General features: G+C 58.0%; 1 protein-coding gene across 1 annotated transcript; it reads left to right on the top strand.

The window, feature by feature from the left end:
* Nucleotides 1–738: 738 nt before the first annotated feature.
* On the top strand, nt 739–17,464 carry RND2 (Rho family GTPase 2). The gene is made up of 5 exons (XM_066981826.1): nt 739–899; nt 999–1,086; nt 13,116–13,225; nt 15,614–15,748; nt 16,027–17,464. The coding sequence occupies exons 1-5, from the start codon at nt 798–800 to the stop codon at nt 16,273–16,275; spliced, it is 684 nt and encodes a 227-aa protein (XP_066837927.1). The 5' UTR covers nt 739–797; the 3' UTR covers nt 16,276–17,464.
* Nucleotides 17,465–17,672: the final 208 nt, after the last annotated feature.

The following is a 17,672-nucleotide window of genomic DNA, read 5'->3' as shown; positions in this document are numbered from 1 at the left end:
TCCCCCCAAAAAAACAGGCATTATCGGTGCAAGGGGCTGTCGGCGGTGCTTGGAACCCCCCCTGGACTGAAGCGATGCCCACCCCTCGCTGCTCGGCAGCGTGATGGGCAAGGCTCGTGGCGTCCAGCACCAGCTTGGTGCAGGATATCTTCCCCCCCCCCCCCCCCGAGCCCACCAGCCCTTATGGGGAGCCCCCTTTTTAAATTTTTAAATTTTTATTTTTAATTTATTTTTTATTTTTATTTTTTTTTATTTTTATTTTTTTTTATTTTTATTTTTTTTTATTTTTATTTATTTTTTATTTTTATTTTAATTTATTTTTTATTTTTATTTATTTTTTATTTTTATTTATTTTTTATTTTAATTTTTTTTTATTTTAATTTTTTTGGTTTTTGGCTGGGGAAGGTGGGGGGGGAGCTGCGCAGCGGCAGGGAGGGGGCTCAGAGGAACCTCGGGGGGGGGGGGGGTCCCGGGGTCCCGGGAGGGGGGGGGGGTCCCACCGGCAGCCCCGGAGGGGGGCACCGCTCCGAGGCGGGGGGGGGCGACACCGGGGCCGGTTCCCACGCTGCATCCCGGGGTAGCCGCATCCCGGCCAGGACCCGGCGGAGCATGGAGTGGGGGGGGGGGGGGGGGGGGCCGGCACCGACGGGAGGCGGCCGGGGGGGGGCGGCGGTGCCAGCTCGGGCCCTGCCCAGCTCCGGCTCCGGTTGGTGCCGTCGGACCCGGGGGGCGCGGCCACGGCGGGGCCGGTGCCGGTAAAGCGGCGGAGCGGCCGCGGGGGGGGGCCACCCCGCACGATGGAGGGCCACCTGGCGCGTTGCAAGATCGTGGTGGTGGGGGACACGCAGTGCGGCAAGACGGCGCTGCTGCACGTCTTCGCCAAGGATTGCTACCCCGAGGTGCGCCGGGGGGCTTGGGGGGGGCTGGGGGGGGGGGTGCCGGGGCTCGGCACGGCTCGGCTCGGCTCGGCTCACCCTCCTTTCTCCCCCCCCCCCTAGAGCTACGTGCCCACCGTTTTCGAGAACTACACGGCCAGCTTCGAGATCGACAAGCAGCGCACCGAGCTCAACATGTGGGACACCTCAGGTGGGCTGCCCCCCACCCCCGGGGGAGGTGGGGGGTTGTCTCCGGTTGGGGGGTGATGCCGCCGGGTCCTTGTGAAGGGTTTTTTGGGGGTCCTCTGTCCCCCTGCTCCGTGCTGGTGCAGCCCCCCCCCCCCCCCTCCCCGGGGATGTTTCGGGGTTGGGTTCGCATCCGTGCATCCCCGGCAGCGGTTGTGTAGGGCCACCGGTGAGCAGCAGCGAAACCAGTTTTTGGGGTGGGAAGGAATGGGGAAGCCAAGCGAGGTGCAGCCGAGAGGGGAGACCTCGCCTCGGAGAGGAATGTGCTGCGGGAACGCGCCGGCCTTTCATCACTCGCTCCCCAACGGAGCTTCTGGGCCGCTTTTGTTTTTCTCCCCTTGTTTTGGCTTTGCCTCTTCTTCTGCATCCGCAGCTGCGATGCCGCGGGGAGCCCTGGGCACGGCTGTCCCAGCCCTCCGAGACCCTTCCCAAACTTCACGCTGCCTTTCTGGGGAGGCGTGAACTGCTTGGTGCGGAGCTAATAAAAATATTGGCCTTTTAATTTACCTCTGGCAACCTCCTCGGAGTGCTGTGTACACACGGCGCGGCTCAGTGCCGGGCTCTGCCAGCGTGCATACGTCGCAGGCTTGCTGATGCTCTTTCCCCATAATTTGTGGAGTGTTTATAACAAATGAAGTCTTCTCGGTGCTCAAGAGCAACAGTAAATTAAAGCCTGACCTCCGACTTTCTTTGCTCGTGTACGCTCAAATTCCTCGCTATAATTTTGCATCCGTCAAATTACAGCTGTAGGATCAGCAGAGGTCTACCTAGAGCAGTGGCTTTGCTGAGGCTTGGACTAGCTCTATCATGTAAAATGTGTTTATTGAGTCAGCTCTGGAGGCTTCCTGACCCGGGAGACCTCACTTTTGCTGCTTTTATGCCCCGAGACGAAAAGGGATCTTTTGCTTTGCCTCCTGTGCTGCGAGCCGTGGCGATGCTGCCTCTCGGGGCGGCTCGGGGTGCTGGAGCAGAGGATGAGCCCCGGCTCCCGGAGCTTGGCAGGGTGCTGCGCGTGGAGCTCAGGATGGTGGCTGTGCGGTCGTTGCCTGCTGGATGGATCCTGCTGGGCTGGCGTGTCTGCGTCAAGCCCCTCAGGTGCGATACCCGCGATGCTGTCCTGCTCCGACCCGGAGCATCCGACTCCCAGCACAGCGGGAGTGACCGGGGTGCATCTGTGCACAACCCCGGGGCTGGGACATCCCAGGGGGGTTCCAAACTGGGGGCTTCTGGCGCTGCTGGGAAGGGACTGGGTGGGGTATCTTTGTTCGACGCTGGGCCGCTCTGCTCCGAGCGCCTGCCTTCCACGTGAGAAACTTCACCTATGGAGAGTACGGCAGCACGCTTGAGGCATTGTGTGTTTTTTAGGAATTCTCCGGAATATTTGGCTTCGATCTTACAAATCTTAAAAGGAAAGGACACGATAAAATGGCTTTAAAGCTGTGTATCAGCATCTGATGGTGTTGTGCATTCATTTTTACCCTTTTCAACAAAAGATATGAGTTTGGTGTTGATCTCTATAGCCAGGAGGACACGGACTATGGTTCTTTCTCTCTTCCCCTCATGGAAAATGTAAGCCCTTTTTAACAGCTTCGCTGTGGATAGAGCTCAGTAGATAGTTTTCTAGATCAATTCCCTTCTTTTGCAGCTTTAATTTGAAATACACAGGAACTGGTTCTTCAATAATCAGTCCTGCAAAGCAGTGCACAACAATTTTCTCCAGTAATCAAACTGACATTTTTAGCTGCAGACTGCAGTCTGCTGCTGAATTTCCACCCTTCGGAGACGCTTGTAAACAGAAGCTTTTTGGTAAAAGAAGTTTTTGTGCAATAGCAAATTGAACCAGCTGAGCCGAAGGGATTCTGCGTGACTTAACTGCCCTCCTCGTGCGGGATGACAGGCGCTGGGGTGCGCTTTCCCTTGTCTCCGTGCTACCTGCTGTCTCTTTTTAGCAGCTTCGCAGCCAGGGGCTTATTGTTTGTGCTAAATTCCACCCCAGCAGGAGCGGGAAGGGAGGCACTGGGAATCCGCTCCCCTCCTTCTGTCAGGATCACCCTTTACATCTCAAACACTTGCCACCTCTTAGATAAGCAATTGGAACTGCAGGTCTCCAGGAATCAGCAGGCAGATCTGGACAGGGGAGCTGAGTGTTGATTCCTTGCCTCTGCAGCCTCCGTGGCAGCGGTTAGCGGCTCTGGAAGCTGCACGGGGTGAGCTGAGCATCGCCCAGGCACGGGCATGGGGGCAAGGGCAGGTGCCCTGGAAAACTGCCGTGCTGCTCCCGGGTCCTCTTAGTACTCCACACAAACTGGGATGTTGTCTCCTCCCAGGATGTGTAGTACTGGCTGGTGTTGGGAAATGCAGCCTTTCAGCCTGAATTTGCCCCTCCTGTGACGTTAGCAGATGGCAGGGGGGCTGGAAACCTAGTTAGAGAAACATTGCCATGGGGAGGGTAGGAGTGATGGGGAACCAAATGGCTCCCACATAGTATTGGGACCCTGGATTTCCTCTAAGTGTCTTGTAACCATTTGCCCATTGATTAGCTTTTCCAAGGCTGGAGGGTGACTCTGGAGACTTCCCAGCACTAGGACTCCTTGATAAGGATGCCCTGCTCAGAGAGGGCAAGTGCAGGCTCTCCGTGCCCGCCGAAGTGCCTCGCATCCAGGTGCCTGTCAGGGAGAAAAGTGAGCTGAGCATGAGCCTGACCCCTCAGCCTTCCCCTGCAGGTGCTGTTTGCACTTTGGATTTCTCCCTCTGGAAGTCAGTCCCACCTCCAGGCCCAGGGGGAGAGTGCAATTGCTCCAAGTGCCATTTTCCGGTGCGGTGGGGATGTCCCATCCCTCCCTTCCCCCTGAAAGCCCGCTCTCCCTGCCATTACCTAAAGCCTCAGTTAAAAAGCAATTTGACATCTCGGTGTGCGAGAGCGGGGTGCGGAGGAGATGGGGTTTGGGCTCTGATGGGCTCCTCTCATCGGCCACGCAGAGGACGCGGTGCTTCGCTGCCCCGCATATCCCCGTTCTGGCAAATTCTTTTCTGTTGACCCAAAAGCGCTTGGCAGAGAAACAACTTCTCTGCATGGCTCTCGTGGAGGTGTGGGGAAGCACCAGTCCGACCAGATGCCTGCCGGCTGGGGAGCGCTGCTCCCAGGGGGCCGGGTGCCTGCTGGACGCTGGGTGCCGCTGCCTGGCACCTTGCAAGGAAGAGCTTCCAGCCTGTGCAGGCAGCTGGTGGGGGCACGGCTGGGTTTGTGACCACGGATAATGCTTTGCACAGAGCGGGCGGGCTGCATTGCTGTGCTTTGGCAGCGGGGAGTGCATGCGGTCACCGCGAGGTGCGGGATGGGCAGGCTGGCTTCTCAGCGATGCACCAGCTAATTCCCCGTGTGAGCAGCACCTTTCGCTGACGCACCTTTATTTAATTTTTTCCTTGGTGCACTTTTTGCTAATGCACCGTTATTCATTTTTCTGCATGATGCAACTTTTGCTGATGCGCTATTATTTATTTTTTTTTGCATGGTGCACCCTTTGCTGGTGCGGGACCTGGCGCAGAGCAGAGGTGTCTGTGCCAGTGGCTTACGGGGCTGGCGCTGTGCGTGTGCTCATTGCCGTCTTCCAAAGCTGCTGGAGAGGGCTTTTCTCCCCTCTGAGCACTGCCATTCACCTCAACCTGCCCCGGTTCAGCAGTGCCTCTCTGCCCACTCCGTGCTGCAGCTCACAGCAGGGGACTCGCACGGCTGCCAGTCTTTCGCTGGGACTTGTCTCTTGAGCAGATGTGCTTTCAAGACAAGAATAACACTGGGAGTCGCTAATCCCTCCCCGCCTCCCTCTTTGCCTGCACTCAGCAAACAGTCTGCCTTGGTAGGGCTGTGTGGGAACCGCCAGGCTCCGATAACAGCCCCTTCGTTAGGGGAACTACCCAGGAATGTTGATGAGATTAGAGAGCTGAAAGGGGCTGACTTCAGCAATGGCATCTCCATGGATGCTGGGACCGGATTCCCAGCGCGCGGCTCCAGGATTGCCATGGCTGCCTCTTCCCAAGTGCAAGAGCAAGCTCGGCCTTGGGAAGAGTTCAATGCCACGGGCACTCTGAGGCAGAGAAAAATGTGGAGCTGCCCTTTCCCTACCGAAATAGCTCCTCCCATGCTCCCCGTTGAGGCTGGGAGCCTCAAACCGGCATACTTGTCTTCTGCCTCAGCACAAAGACATAGTTAAGCCTAAAAATATGTGCAGCTGGGTCACATTCTCAGGCAGGTCAGGAACCAGTCGGACAGAAGTTGAAAGAGTTGCAGCAGAAACGGCAGCAGAAATGCTTACGCCGGAGTGGGTGGAGGCTGGAGCTGAGGAGACGTGACATGATGGGACAGGACAGGACAGGACAACAAGACACGAGAGTCCCTGGGGGACCGTTGGGCCGGGCTGGGCATGGTGTGGGTGCTGCGGTGCTGCGTGGCACAGAGATTAAGGCTGCTGCTCCCGTGTCTCCCTGCAGCGAGGCAGCATCCATCCCTTGTCCCCCAGACCCTTTTGGGGTCCTGGGGGGATCCTGGGGCTGTTTTAACACCCATCAAGCAGCAGCTCCTTAGCCAGGTGGTCACATGAACCAATTTGCAGAAGATCCCCGGAGGAGGGACTCTTGCCCTGTCCTTGGCACATGGTGGCTTGCCTTTCCGATAGCTGTCACCCACCTGGCACCCGGGTGCCCCTCACTGTGCCTCGGGGAGGCTGCTGGGGACACTTCGTGGCAGGGAGAGCACCGGAGGAGCCGGTCGGTGCTGTGCCCCCGGCCCTGTGCCTGCGGTGGGGACCTGGGCGCAGCTTTCCTCCTGCCCCAGATCCCGAAGATAAGATCAACACCCGATTAAACGTCACAAGTGTACAGGCCCAGCCTTCCCTGTGGGGAGAAACCTTATCTGGTAGACGAGCAGCCGGGGAGGGATCTGCTGCTTGTGCACAGCAAACTGGAAATGTGCAGCATTGCATAAAGATAATTGTGCTCGCTCAACCCTCGGCTGCGTTCCCCAAAGCATGTGGTGGCTGGGCTGTGGGAATCAGTTGCCACTCCTAGTCCTTGTTGTATCCTGTAGAAGGGGTTACAGGCAGCCTGTGGCAATGCCAGCCACCCTTGTGACGTGGCGAAAGGGCCAAGAAGGAACTTCTGGTTCCCGTTTGCCTCTCGTGTTGGCTGCTGATTCCCAGCATGATCCCCAGCAGCCTTGTGTGGTGGCAGGGCTGGGCACTGGGGCTGTGCTCCTGTCCCAGGACTTGGTGGTGCTGCCCTGGAGAGGCCACCGAGGACTTCAACAGGGAGCCTCCACCGCTGCTTCCAGATCACCGGTGTGAGGGTCTGCAGAGGGGCCCAGAAATGTCACCTCAGCCCTTCCAAACACCGTTCCCTTCATCCTGACCACATCCATCCTGAAGAAACGCCAGCTGGGCTGCTTAGCAATCTACTGTTGTTGTTTTTTTGTGTGTGTGTGCGCGCATCACAAGAACGAGGTGCAGAGGTTAATTGTCCAAGCTGGTTAGCTGCTGTTGCAGTCATGCACTTTCCAGACGATTGCTTGCTCCATGTCATGGAACTGTTTCCTCCTCTCCTGGACTTAAGGGGTTTGCGGTCGCATTGCACGAGCAAAGAAACATCGCGGTGCAGCCATCAGGAAAGCTTCCATCAGAGTCCTGGGGTGATGGCCATGCTGTCTGATCCGTGTCCCTCAGAGACCTGCACTGTGGGGCTCCCTCTGCTGCTTTTTGTCCCCCTCCAGCTTGGGTAGGATGCCCCATCTCCCCTTTTGGCCACCTCCCCTCTGGCAGGCAGGGCTTCGTTCCTCTGGCAAAGGGCAAATCCTTTCTGAACCCTTGCCCGTGAGGAGGGCAGAATCCCTTGTTGTGGCACAGCCCGCCCTTGGAGGGGCTTCTGAAGGGGCTGCACTGCTGAAAGCTCTTTGGATGTGATGGAAATGGCCCCTCCGGGAGAGAAACCACCGCTGGCTTTGCCTTGCTGTGCTGCTGCTGCAACACAAGAGACCTTGGTGCTGGCCAGGACACTTCATCAGCCTGGCACGTCACAGCTTCGCTGCGCAGGGGAGGCTGGCACGGTTGCGGGTGTTTGACTCTGTTTCACTCGGCCTCGCGCTCCCTTCAGTCTCTAATGTCACTAATTACTTCTGCCTTTGGATCTGTGACCCCCGGGTTGTTGGGTCCTGGCTTCAGACCACCGTGCTGTCAGCGCCGCCGTTGTGTCTCGGAGTTTGTCGCCATGGCTTTAATTCCTGCCTCTTCCCCTTGTCGCTGGGCTGGGCCGGGCTCTAACAAGCACTGTGTTAGTGTCAGAAACGTGGGGTTTGTGTCAGGGGGGTCGGCATTCCTCTCCCCTTCCTGTGGTCAGGCAGGGGCAGGAACACTCAGGCTGTGAGCCCTGCTCGCAGGGACCTGTGGGGTGCTCAGGAGCGGCGCTGCAGCTTGCCAGGCCCCAAACAGGGCCGGGCCCCAAACAGGACCGGGCCCCAAACAGGGCCCCCCAAACAGGGCCGGGCCCCAAACAGGACCGGGCCCCAAACAGGACCGGGCCCCAAACAGGACCGGGCCCCAAACAGGACCGGGCCCCAAACAGGACCAGTTGCTGGCTTGCTCGCAGGAGACAGGGTCTGGTTTCACCCTGGGAGGATGAAGCTGGCCTCTGAACTCGCCACGGTTTGGATATTGTCTCCTCGGTGTGCACCTAGTGCTGCAGCAGCTAATTTCCTGGCCGCCCGTTTATAAAGCCCATCAGCACTAACGATGTGGGGAACGAGAAGGACGTTTGCACATTCTGGCCAGTTGTGCAGCTGGCACGTGGAGCCACTGCTCTTTGAACGCTGCCCTTGCGAAGGCGCCGAGATGTTCAAGGCGAGAGCTGAGCCTGCAGAGCTCGCCGTGCTCATGGGTCCTTGGAAGCGAGTGGTGGTCCTCGAGAAACCCCTTGTTGGAGGGGCCTGGGGGGGGTCTGTGGTGGCTGAGGAGGGGGTTTTGGGATCTGGCTGCCCTGCATAGGATCTGTGTTCTGACTCGGTCACCTCCTGAAGCTGCGTCATCCCAAATGGGTGTCCCGTCCTCCTCCGGGGAGCTCCTGCACCGAGCCCGTGACCCGCCTGGTTCCCAGCGGTGCTGGCTGGGCTTTTGTAGGGCCAGGCTGAGCTGAGTGACCATGGAATAACAATTTCTTTCATAGTCTGTCCCCAGGAGGATAAAGGGATGGGGCATGACCCTTGGGGCTGTTTAACTGCTGCTTTCAAGAGTTCCCTGAGGCTGAATTCCTCTTTTCCCCTCTACTGCAAACTCTGCCATTGTTTCCCTGGGCTTATTTCCCCTTTTCCAGCAGTGGGGAAATATTTTTGGGTGACTCCGTGCCCTCTCGTTGCATCTGCAGAGGAAATGGCAGCTCTGAAGCATCCCGGGTGTCTCGGAGAAGCAGCTGGGATTTTTGCAGGCTCACCATGGGGACTGGGCTCTTTCCTTGCCCAGGGTGTCTGGGACAGCTGCCACTTCTGTCTCTCCCATTCACTGTCAGGTTTTCAATCCAGCATTTTTATGCTTTGCCCCCAGGAGGAGACAATAGCAGGGCTGTTCCGTGGGACATGCGCCTTTCTCATGCAGATGCGCTGCCTGCACACGGGGTGGGGAGCCCAGGGATGTCCCCCCCCCCCCCAGCTCAGCCTCCCTGGAGGGGCTGGGCAAGGGGCAGGGGTGAGGGGCACCGCTGCCCACCCGCTGCAGTCCCCATCACAGCTTCCTGCGCCCGCTGCAGTGGGGTTGTTCCTCCTGTGGGAATGGCGCAGACGTACCTCTTCAGTCTTAAAGGTGTGGTATAAATAAAATATATTATTATTATTATTAACACCTTCATCGTCATCTGCCCTGGCAGAGGAGCAACTATTCGTGGAAGCCATCAAATTCACCTCATGTAATATTAACGTGCCTGGGGGAACTCCCATGGGGAGTGCCTGTGGGGATGGGTCGGGAGCTGCCCCGGTCCCACCCTGCCCAGCCTGAGGAGGTGGGAAGGGGGCTCGGAGCCATGCCCCTGCGTGCACAGCCCCTGCCTGCAGCAAGCAGTCACCCAGATAAATTTCCCTGCAACACAAGCCACGTGGAGATGCGAATTCCCAGCCAGAAAGCCCTGCAGAAGCTGCTGGGTTCCTGTGGATAAAGCTTTGGCTGAACCAGGGTTTGTTTCAGGGACTCCAGAAAGCCGGGCAGGATTTCTGCTTCCTTCTGCAAGGGACATTCTTGGCACTGCAGGCGGCACGGGGAGCGAGCCCTCTGAGGCAAGTGAGATGCTGAAAAATTTGGCCTCGGCAGCGCCCTGGCGTGCTCAGCCCGAGCTGGCGGGGGGCTCCTTGCGGGTTTGCTCTCCTGGTTTGCAGCGTGCTATTGTGGGCTGGGGGGGTGCCCGTGTGGGGAGGCTCATTATCTCTCGGAACAGCTAATAAGGAACAAATGAAGATTAACGCCGGGTTGGTATAGATGAAACAGCAAATTTCAGTCCTCTGCCCGAGAGCAGCGTCCCCGGGTCCCAGTGCCAGGCACTCGGAGGGGCTGCCAGCTGATAAGAAAGAGGAGCTATTCGTGGCTGTACCCGCCTCTGAATTTCAGACAACAACCGTGTGGATTTTATTTTTAAGCTCTTTTTGGTGTCTGGCTCGCTCCAGTTTTCTGTCTTTAATCACGAACAGATGCACATAGGTCCTGTTTCTTGCAAACCTGGGTGCCAAGTGGGAGAATGAGTCATGCAGCGCAGGAAGGCTGGATCTGCAGGCACACGAGCCTTGGGTGCCTGTGTGTTCGGAGGTGCCAGACTGCGGGGCTCTAGGGTGTCTTGCTGGAAGAGCCGAAAGGCATTGAGTGCTCGGAATCGATGAAGCCAGACACCTGGAGTTGTGGGAACTGAGGCTTTTGTGTTTGGGTTGTGTTTTTAATTGTTGTGCTTGATGACAAAGTAATAGATGCAAAAGCTAGAAAAATAATCGACCAACGAGAATTCCCTGATTCAGCAGAGACATCTCCAAAGAAAGCTGAGGGCGGTGGGATTCTGGAGCTCAGCAGCTTCCCAGCAGTGCTGGACACACTGACCACGCTGAGCATCGGTCTCCTGGGGTGGGGAAGGGCCATGAGCACTGGTGTTTTTCAGCTCTCAGAGCTGGGTTGAGCTACCAGCGATGGATTCGGGGCCGTTCCTGCACCCCAGAGCTGGGAGCAGAAAGTTAAAGCACAGGGAGGCGATTTTGAGCTCATTAAGAAAACGATGCTCTCGAACCGGGGCAGCTCTTCCCTCCCCTCCTCCTGCCAGCACCAACCAAGAGGGTTTGGTTTTTGTTCCAGCAGCTGCTGGGTGATGGCCCTGCGTGTCCTGGCACTGGTCTGGGGCTCGTGGGACAAGTGGGGACCAGAGAGGGGCCGTGCTCCAGGCGCTGCAGGCTCTGCGAGCCGGTGACGTGCCGAAGGAAGCAGCAGGTTGCTACGATACAGTTTGCCGTAGCAATGTCTGCGCTGAAAGGAGCCAAAACCACCTCTACAAAAGGAGCATTCCTGGGCTGGGAGGGGGGTGGATTTATCTGCAGCGTTTATGTAAAGCGGAGGAGCTGCAGGGAGAGGATGCGCGTGGGAACGCTCCCCTCCCGCCTGGGGCAGGGGCAGAGCCTGGGGCAGATACCCTGGTGTGCATGGGGAAAGGGCATGGCTCCGATAAAGGGTCCAGCAGATCTGAGCATGCAGATGCGTGCTGGATCTCGCATCCCACCCGGCAAATGTGCACTGTTAAGGAGACTGCAGGCTCGGTCTGAAGGGGAGCTCGGTCCTGCCTCGGAAAGCAGCCGCTGCTTCGCTGGGCGCGGGGTCACCTCGCCCACGGGATGGGGCGGCTCACGGGTGCCAGCTCTGCCCGTCACGAGCTGAAGCATCCTGAGCCTGAAGCAAGGTCAGAGGTCTCCAGGGCCCCCCCTGCCCTAGCCTGCATCCTCCATCCCTGCTCTGGCCAAGGCACCGCAGGCGCTGGCTCGTCCCCGTGCACGGAGCGTGACTTTCCCTCGAGGAAGAGGGCCGGGCTCTGCAGAGGTCACAGCCTGTTTCTGCTGTGCTGGATCCCGCTGCTTCTCTTCCCAGTGACTTTGCAGGGACAAGGAGCCAAGCTGTGGCTTCTCCCGCTGATGGGCGCCAGGGGTGCAGGCGCCCCTGCTGCAGCAGCACGGCTGGGTGCAGCTGGATGTCCCCGCAGCTGGATGTCCCCGCAGCTGGCTTTGCTGTGAATCCCAACACACGCTGAGTGCTGGGTGCCTGCTCTGCATGGGCATGGCAGGATGGTGCCGGGGCTGTGCACCGCGGAGGTGCCGCTGGTGGCTCTCCCCAGCATCCTGCTATGAGCTCGGCACAGGGACCAGCAGGGAATCCACCCGTCCTCCTCTGATGCCACCCCCAGCAGATTCCCATCATCCCGGCGACATCAGCCACCATCGCTCGTGGTTCTTCAGGTGCTGACCTCCAGCACGGGGCCGTGGGACGTGGGCTGGGTGCTGCACCCTGCGCCGGGCTGGGAAGCGCGGGGCCGGATCCTTCCCGTGGGGCCGGGGCAGGAAACGCCTCTGGTGCCCCCAGCCTGTTTCCGAGGAGGCCGATCCAACAAGGAGCCCGGTGTCTCTGCTTCCCCTTTTCATAAATAAGCAGCTGTTTCTCATCCCTGCAGGAAGTTTGAGCCATTGTAAAGCCAAATATAAAACCGAGAGAGTGTTTTTAAGCAGCGATGAGCTGATTGCTCCATTACTGTTTAGTGAGGCATTTAAAATCACGCACAGAACGCGCTTCAGATAAAAACATTACGGGACAAAGGCTTTAATGCCTGAAATTCACATTGAAGGTGCGTGTGTGTGTGTGTGTGTGTGTGCATGGCAGCGCTGCGCAGGATTCAGCCCGGGCTCTCTGCCTGCTCACTGAGAAATCCTGCAGAATACAGAATCATCCCCTTCAATTTACAGCTTGTTCACCAAATCCTGGCACATCTTTTGTGCACAAAAAAAAAAAAAAAAAAAAAAGAATCTGCCTGATATTTTCCAGCATAAATCCAGAGCAAAAGGCAGTTTGTTTTTTTTTTTTACCTGTCTTAAACTCTCGCAGTCTCTGTGAGCAAGCTCCCCTGTATAAAGACATCGAGAGAGGATAAAAAAATAGCAGCAGCCTTCCTCGTGGCCTGCCTTCTCTCAGCTACACCTTCCTGCCGTTCCTAGAACAGCAACTGCATGACAAGCGACGGGATCGGTGTGCAAGCGGCAGAGGGAGGCATGTGCTGCTCTGTGGCACCGCAGCCCTTCCAAGCTCCCTTTCCTTTCTCTTGCTTGCCAGATGCTCACACGTGCCGGCGGCCCCGGTCCTAAGGGACCTGCGGGGAGCACTGGGGCTCCTCTCCTGCCCCGCCGGTGTGAGAAACAAAGTTGTGGTTTTGCAACAGGAGGTGTTTTTGCGGTGGAGAATCCCACTGACCTTGCATATTCAGAAGTGATTGTGCAGGCGTGACAGCGGCATAGCAGTGGGGAGTATGTTAAGCAGGTAAGGGGAAGGTCCCGCTGTCCCAAAATAAGGAGGATAGCTAAGAAAGACAGGATGAGAAGTGCGAAATCAGTAAAAACAAAAATCACGGGCCCTCTAGGCACAAGAGAAGGGAAAAAAAAAAAGGAAAAGGAGAAATTAACGGTTGGTCCAATAAAGGTGTAGGTGTATGGTATAGAAGGGCGTCGAGTAGGCTGTGAGCCTGTGGTACTCAGTGAGGAAACGGGAGAAATCAGATGTCGGGTACTAGGGGATATAAGGTTAGGATAAACTTCTACTGGGCGCTCCTGCTTGCGGGACGCCCGCCATTGCAATCGCGAATCAAACGGCTTCCCAGAAGGTCCTGTCTGAAGAAAATTACTGCGATTTTCCTCGCACCGAGCAGCGCCTGGATGGCACTCGCTGCTCACCGCTCCTCTCTCCGCAGGCTCAGCCTACTACGACAACGTCCGGCCCTTGGCGTACCCGGACTCGGACGCGGTGCTCATCTGCTTTGACATCAGCCGCCCCGAGACCCTGGACAGCGTGCTCAAGAAGGTGAGTGCCCGCTGGGTCCGGGCTGCTGGGATGGAGCCCCGGGTTTTTGCCGCCAGGGCAAAAAGCTCCCTTGGCTGGAGTTCTCCTGCGGCTGCTGCCCGTGGGCTGTAGCAGAAAGCGAGGGATTTCCCTCTGCAAGGAGCCCCGTGAGCGATGCAGCCCATGGCAGAGCGCATGTGGGGTCTGCGTGCGTGCACACATGCCAATATGGGGGCAGGGAGAGATGTAGGGCATCGGTTCTGTTCCCCGTGAAGCCCCTGGGGAGCGGCGCGCATCCCTCGCCACCAGTCCGCGTGCTGGGAGTGGGAAGTGGCCCCTGGTGCCAGCAGGGAGCTCGTTTTGCTGGCTGTCCCCTCAGTTCGGCCTCTGCCCGCCCCAAAAAAAGGCAGCAATCGGTTCCCTGCAGCTCGCCAACGGGAACGACGAGCTGTGGCACCGAACTTCAGGTTGTGCTGGAGCCTTGGCCTCCTACTCAGCTGCTGGCGGGGCTGGGAGGTGGCTCTGGGGACCAGGGGACAAGGGGAAAGGACCCTTGGGGTGGCTCGCCCAAGGCACCCAGCTCGGGGGCAGGAGCCTTCCACGGGGCTGGAAGCTTTTGCTGCTCGACTTGGGAGCCAGCAGGACGAGAGCACAGGCAAATCGCCCGTCCCCTAATGAGATGCATGCCCACCAGTAATTAGCGGGGCTGGGGCTTTATCGACGGCTCTGCACGCTCCTCGTGCGAGCCTGCTCTGCTCGCTGCAAGGTCTTCCCCGCGCAGCCTCGCAGCTGCTCCCAGCACTGTTAGCAATGCATTTTTGATATGGTGACTTAAATTAAGCCCTGAATCACAGGGGATTTCTTAAGTGTCTCTGAGCAGATGCCTTGTTTCCTTTGGTGCAGGCTCACAGCCTATGGAGGCGAGGTGAATTCCTAAGGCACCATGAAGTTGAAATGGGTTTTAGCTGCCGTTATCAGGCGAATAAGGAGAATAACACTCCCTATTCAAGCCGTGGGCAAACGTGCTGGTTCAGCAGGGGAAATTTTTATTATTGCTGCCCTTCTGCTGCCTGGCTTGCCTGTACAGCTTGTACGGTCGAAGGGAAGGAGCCACCCGAGAGCAAACAGCATCTCGTTTCACACAAAGCGGGTTTTCACGGGGGGGCACCTCTGCTCTGACACGGCCGGGTGGTGCAGCAAACCTCGGCACGGCGTCAGTCGTGTGAGAAGAGGGTCACGGCTCTGTCCATAGCCTAGGGACCCCGTTACAGACAGCCGGCTGAGAACAGACCCTACAGCCCCATTTCTGCAGGGATTTTCATCCTTCGGGTGAATTAGGGTGTTTGAATTCCTGCTCCGAATGAACCGCAGCATCCTTTTCATGCGGCTCTTTTGGGGCATGCTGCTGGGGCAGTGGGGACACGTGGGATTCCTGGCAGACAATGTCCCCAGCAGGGAAGGGGGCTGTGGGAAAGACTGGAGCCTGTCTCCTGGTGGAAAACATCATTTTTTATCATTTTACACTTGCTTTGGTCTGATACTGCTTGAGCGAAACCTGGCCTTCTTGGCCCTTCCTTTCCCCAGCGGGTTCTGGATGCTTGCCTGTGGGTTGGGTTTTCTTCCCCTTCTAGTTGCCTGGGGTATTTGCCCAGCGGTCAGGCAGCGTGGCAGGCATTGCTAGTTCCAAGTGACATCTTCAGCTGGTGACGGTCTCTATTTGACATCTGCCTGCTGCTGGAGCTCTAAAAGGTACCATCAACGTGAAGGAAGTGGATGTTTGCCCTGGCCTTCTCCTTCCCTCGCTTCAGTCGTTTATTCCCCATGGCTGGAGCTGTGCTCTGAATGTCTTAACGTCCTTAACATGTGGCTCCCAAGAACAAATAACGAGCGTGCTGTGCAGACAGCTCCCCGCTGACTGGGACTCAGGAGGTCCCCCAAGGTGACCCGCGGAGTCCCAGACCTGTGCACCAGGCCGTGCAGTCGTTATTTTTCCATATTCCTACCCAGGAGGGGTCTCCAGTGGCTCAGCGCAGGGGACTGCAGCTTGGATGCAGCGGGTTTGCAGCAAGTGAGCACAAAGATAGCTGAGAGGCACCCTGATGTTCCCATCCTTGCCTGGGGCAGTCATTAAGGTGCCCTGATGAGCTAATTAGCCTCTGAACAGCTGTGACCCCAGTACGGAAAAGCCGTGCACAGCTCCAGCAAGCATTGGGGTGGCTACAGGGGGCAGCCCTGGTGAACCCCAACTGGTGGGACCCCAGGAGCTGTGCAGGGCATCCAAAGGGCTTTGGGAGCATCAAGCTGAGCCCCTGCCTTTGTCATTCCAACCTCGGCTCCTCTGCGGGCTGTCAGCACTAAGCGGAGCCTCTCGTACAGCCGAGCGCCTTCTCTCTCTTGTCTCCGCTGCAGTGGCAAGGGGAGACTCAGGAGTTCTGCCCCAATGCCAAGATCGTGCTGGTGGGCTGCAAGCTGGACATGCGGACGGACCTGAACACGCTGCGGGAGCTTTCCAAGCAGCGCCTCATCCCCGTCACGCACGAGCAGGTGGGTTTCGGCGGCCTCCCGTCCCTGCAGGGCTCTGCGGGTGGTGGTGGGGACGTTCCCTGGGGACCTCCTAGGACAAGGAGGCTCAGCAGCAAAGGACCCGCTGTGGGTTTCGGGGACTGCTGTGGGGACACGGGCTCCGGAGCTGCGCCTTGGCTGTGCCAAGCAGGTGACGGTCCTGGAGAGGGGGCTCTGGGAGGGAACGGAGGATGCTCCTCGCAGCGTGCTGACGTCCTTAACCCCCCCCTTCTGTTCCTCCCCGCCTCTCCGGGCTGCAGGGCAGCGCGCTGGCGCGGCAGATCGGGGCGGTGGCGTACGCCGAGTGCTCCTCCAAGGTGTCGGAGAACAGCGTGCGGGACGTCTTCCACGTGACCACGCTCGCCTCCGTCAACAGGGTGCACAAGAACTTGAAGCGCTCCAACTCCAAGCGGGGACTGAAGCGGGCGTCACAGATGCCCGGCAGGACGGACTTACTGAACGACACGGAGATCAGGAAAGACCGAGCCAAGAGCTGCTCCATCATGTGAAAAACAGGGCTGTAAATAACGTGTGTGTGTTGTCCATTTTGTACAGTAAGCGGCCAAGACCAGGGCACGGCGCTGGCTGCGGGAGCCAGCCTGCCTTTCCGAAGCCTTTCTCGGTCTCTGTAGGGCCGAGCAAAGGTCCCAGCTGCAAACCGGGGTGCGGGAGGCACCCCCCACCGCGGAGACCCCTGGGTCGGCTGCCACTGTGCTGATTGCTTGGGGTAAAGGAACCACTTGGCAGAGGAGCGTTCGGGTGCTGCGAGGTCCGCGGTTGGGTGGAACAGAGCAAAAGGGAGCGATGCTGCATGCGTGCTGCCCTCCCGTCCCCACGGCCCAGCCTCCGGGTGATGATACACGGACGGCGCGGGGTGGGGGGCTCGGTGGGACATGGGCTGGAGGCTGGGAGGGGGGACCCGTGAGCAGCAGGGGGATCAGGAGACGGTCCTCTTCCCATCTGCCTTTAGAAGAAGTGGTGTTTGAGCTGGTGCTGCCTGCAGCTGGGCTGGACGGGGAGCCCCCAAGGAAGGTGCAGGGCTGGGGGAGGCTCCTTAACCTGGTGAGGCACCACGGCAGGCCCCCTCCTGCGGAGCATGTAGGTAGGCATCTCTTCTCATGGTGCTTTGGATACTTGAACTCCCGTCAAACTGCAGCGGCGTGGATCTGGCTGCAGGGTCTGTCCCCGTAGATGCATCCTGCGAATCGTGGTTCCCTTCAGCAAGCAAATGCCGCTCGGGAGCTGGTGGCCCGGCTGCTGCCAGCCTGGTTCCTCATCGGGCTGCTCCCTGCCGCGGGCAGGCGCGCCGCCAGGCACGTGGCTTCCCCAAAAGCAGACTGCAATAACAGCCCATGTCCTGTTCCCCCGCCCGTTTCCAGCTGCAGATTGTGTTGCATGGTGCTGTGTTTGTCTGCTACAGGTACCCAAAAGGACTGTACGCGTCCCTGCACCCCGGCCCCGCCGTGGCAGCGGGAGGGCAGGTGCCCCCTGCCCCTCCCGTACAGCCTGCTGCTGCCAACACCTCTCATTGCTTCTGCTGCTGCCCTCTCTAAATGCCTTTGACTACAGTGTTAGCCTTGACCTAATGTCACATAGACACTTTATGGAAAAAAAAAATAAAAAAAAAATCTGCTCCATTGCCAGTTCCAGCTGTGTCAGTGGGCTACAGAAAACAAATAAACATCGTTGGGAAATGCACAGTGCTTGACTGTTCGTTTTTAACAGTCAAATAGCTATCCTCTCCAAATGCCTTCCTGCCTAACTTCTGTTTGTATCCCCATGGCTCTCTCCAGCTCTTGAAATACACTCGTGCACACTTGAGCGGGAAATGCAGAGGCCTTAGCTGCATGTAGTCGTTTGGGAGCGAAAACACCTGCCTCGAACAACCTCTCGCTCCGTCCTGAAT

The sequence above is a fragment of the Anser cygnoides genome, chromosome 22 (genome assembly GCF_040182565.1).
Source record: "Anser cygnoides isolate HZ-2024a breed goose chromosome 22, Taihu_goose_T2T_genome, whole genome shotgun sequence".
Classification (NCBI taxonomy): domain Eukaryota; kingdom Metazoa; phylum Chordata; class Aves; order Anseriformes; family Anatidae; genus Anser; species Anser cygnoides.
This window is presented reverse-complemented; position numbering and strand designations above follow the sequence as displayed.

Bases quoted from the DNA above. Each gene is read 5' to 3' on its own strand.
- RND2 (XM_066981826.1), top strand. From the start codon at position 798: ATGGAGGGCCACCTGGCGCGTTGCAAGATCGTGGTGGTGGGGGACACG. The intron at 900-998 runs GTGCGCCGGGGG...CCCCCCCCCTAG, and splicing joins CCAAGGATTGCTACCCCGAG to AGCTACGTGCCCACCGTTTT. The intron at 15,749-16,026 runs GTGGGTTTCGGC...TCCGGGCTGCAG, and splicing joins TCCCCGTCACGCACGAGCAG to GGCAGCGCGCTGGCGCGGCA.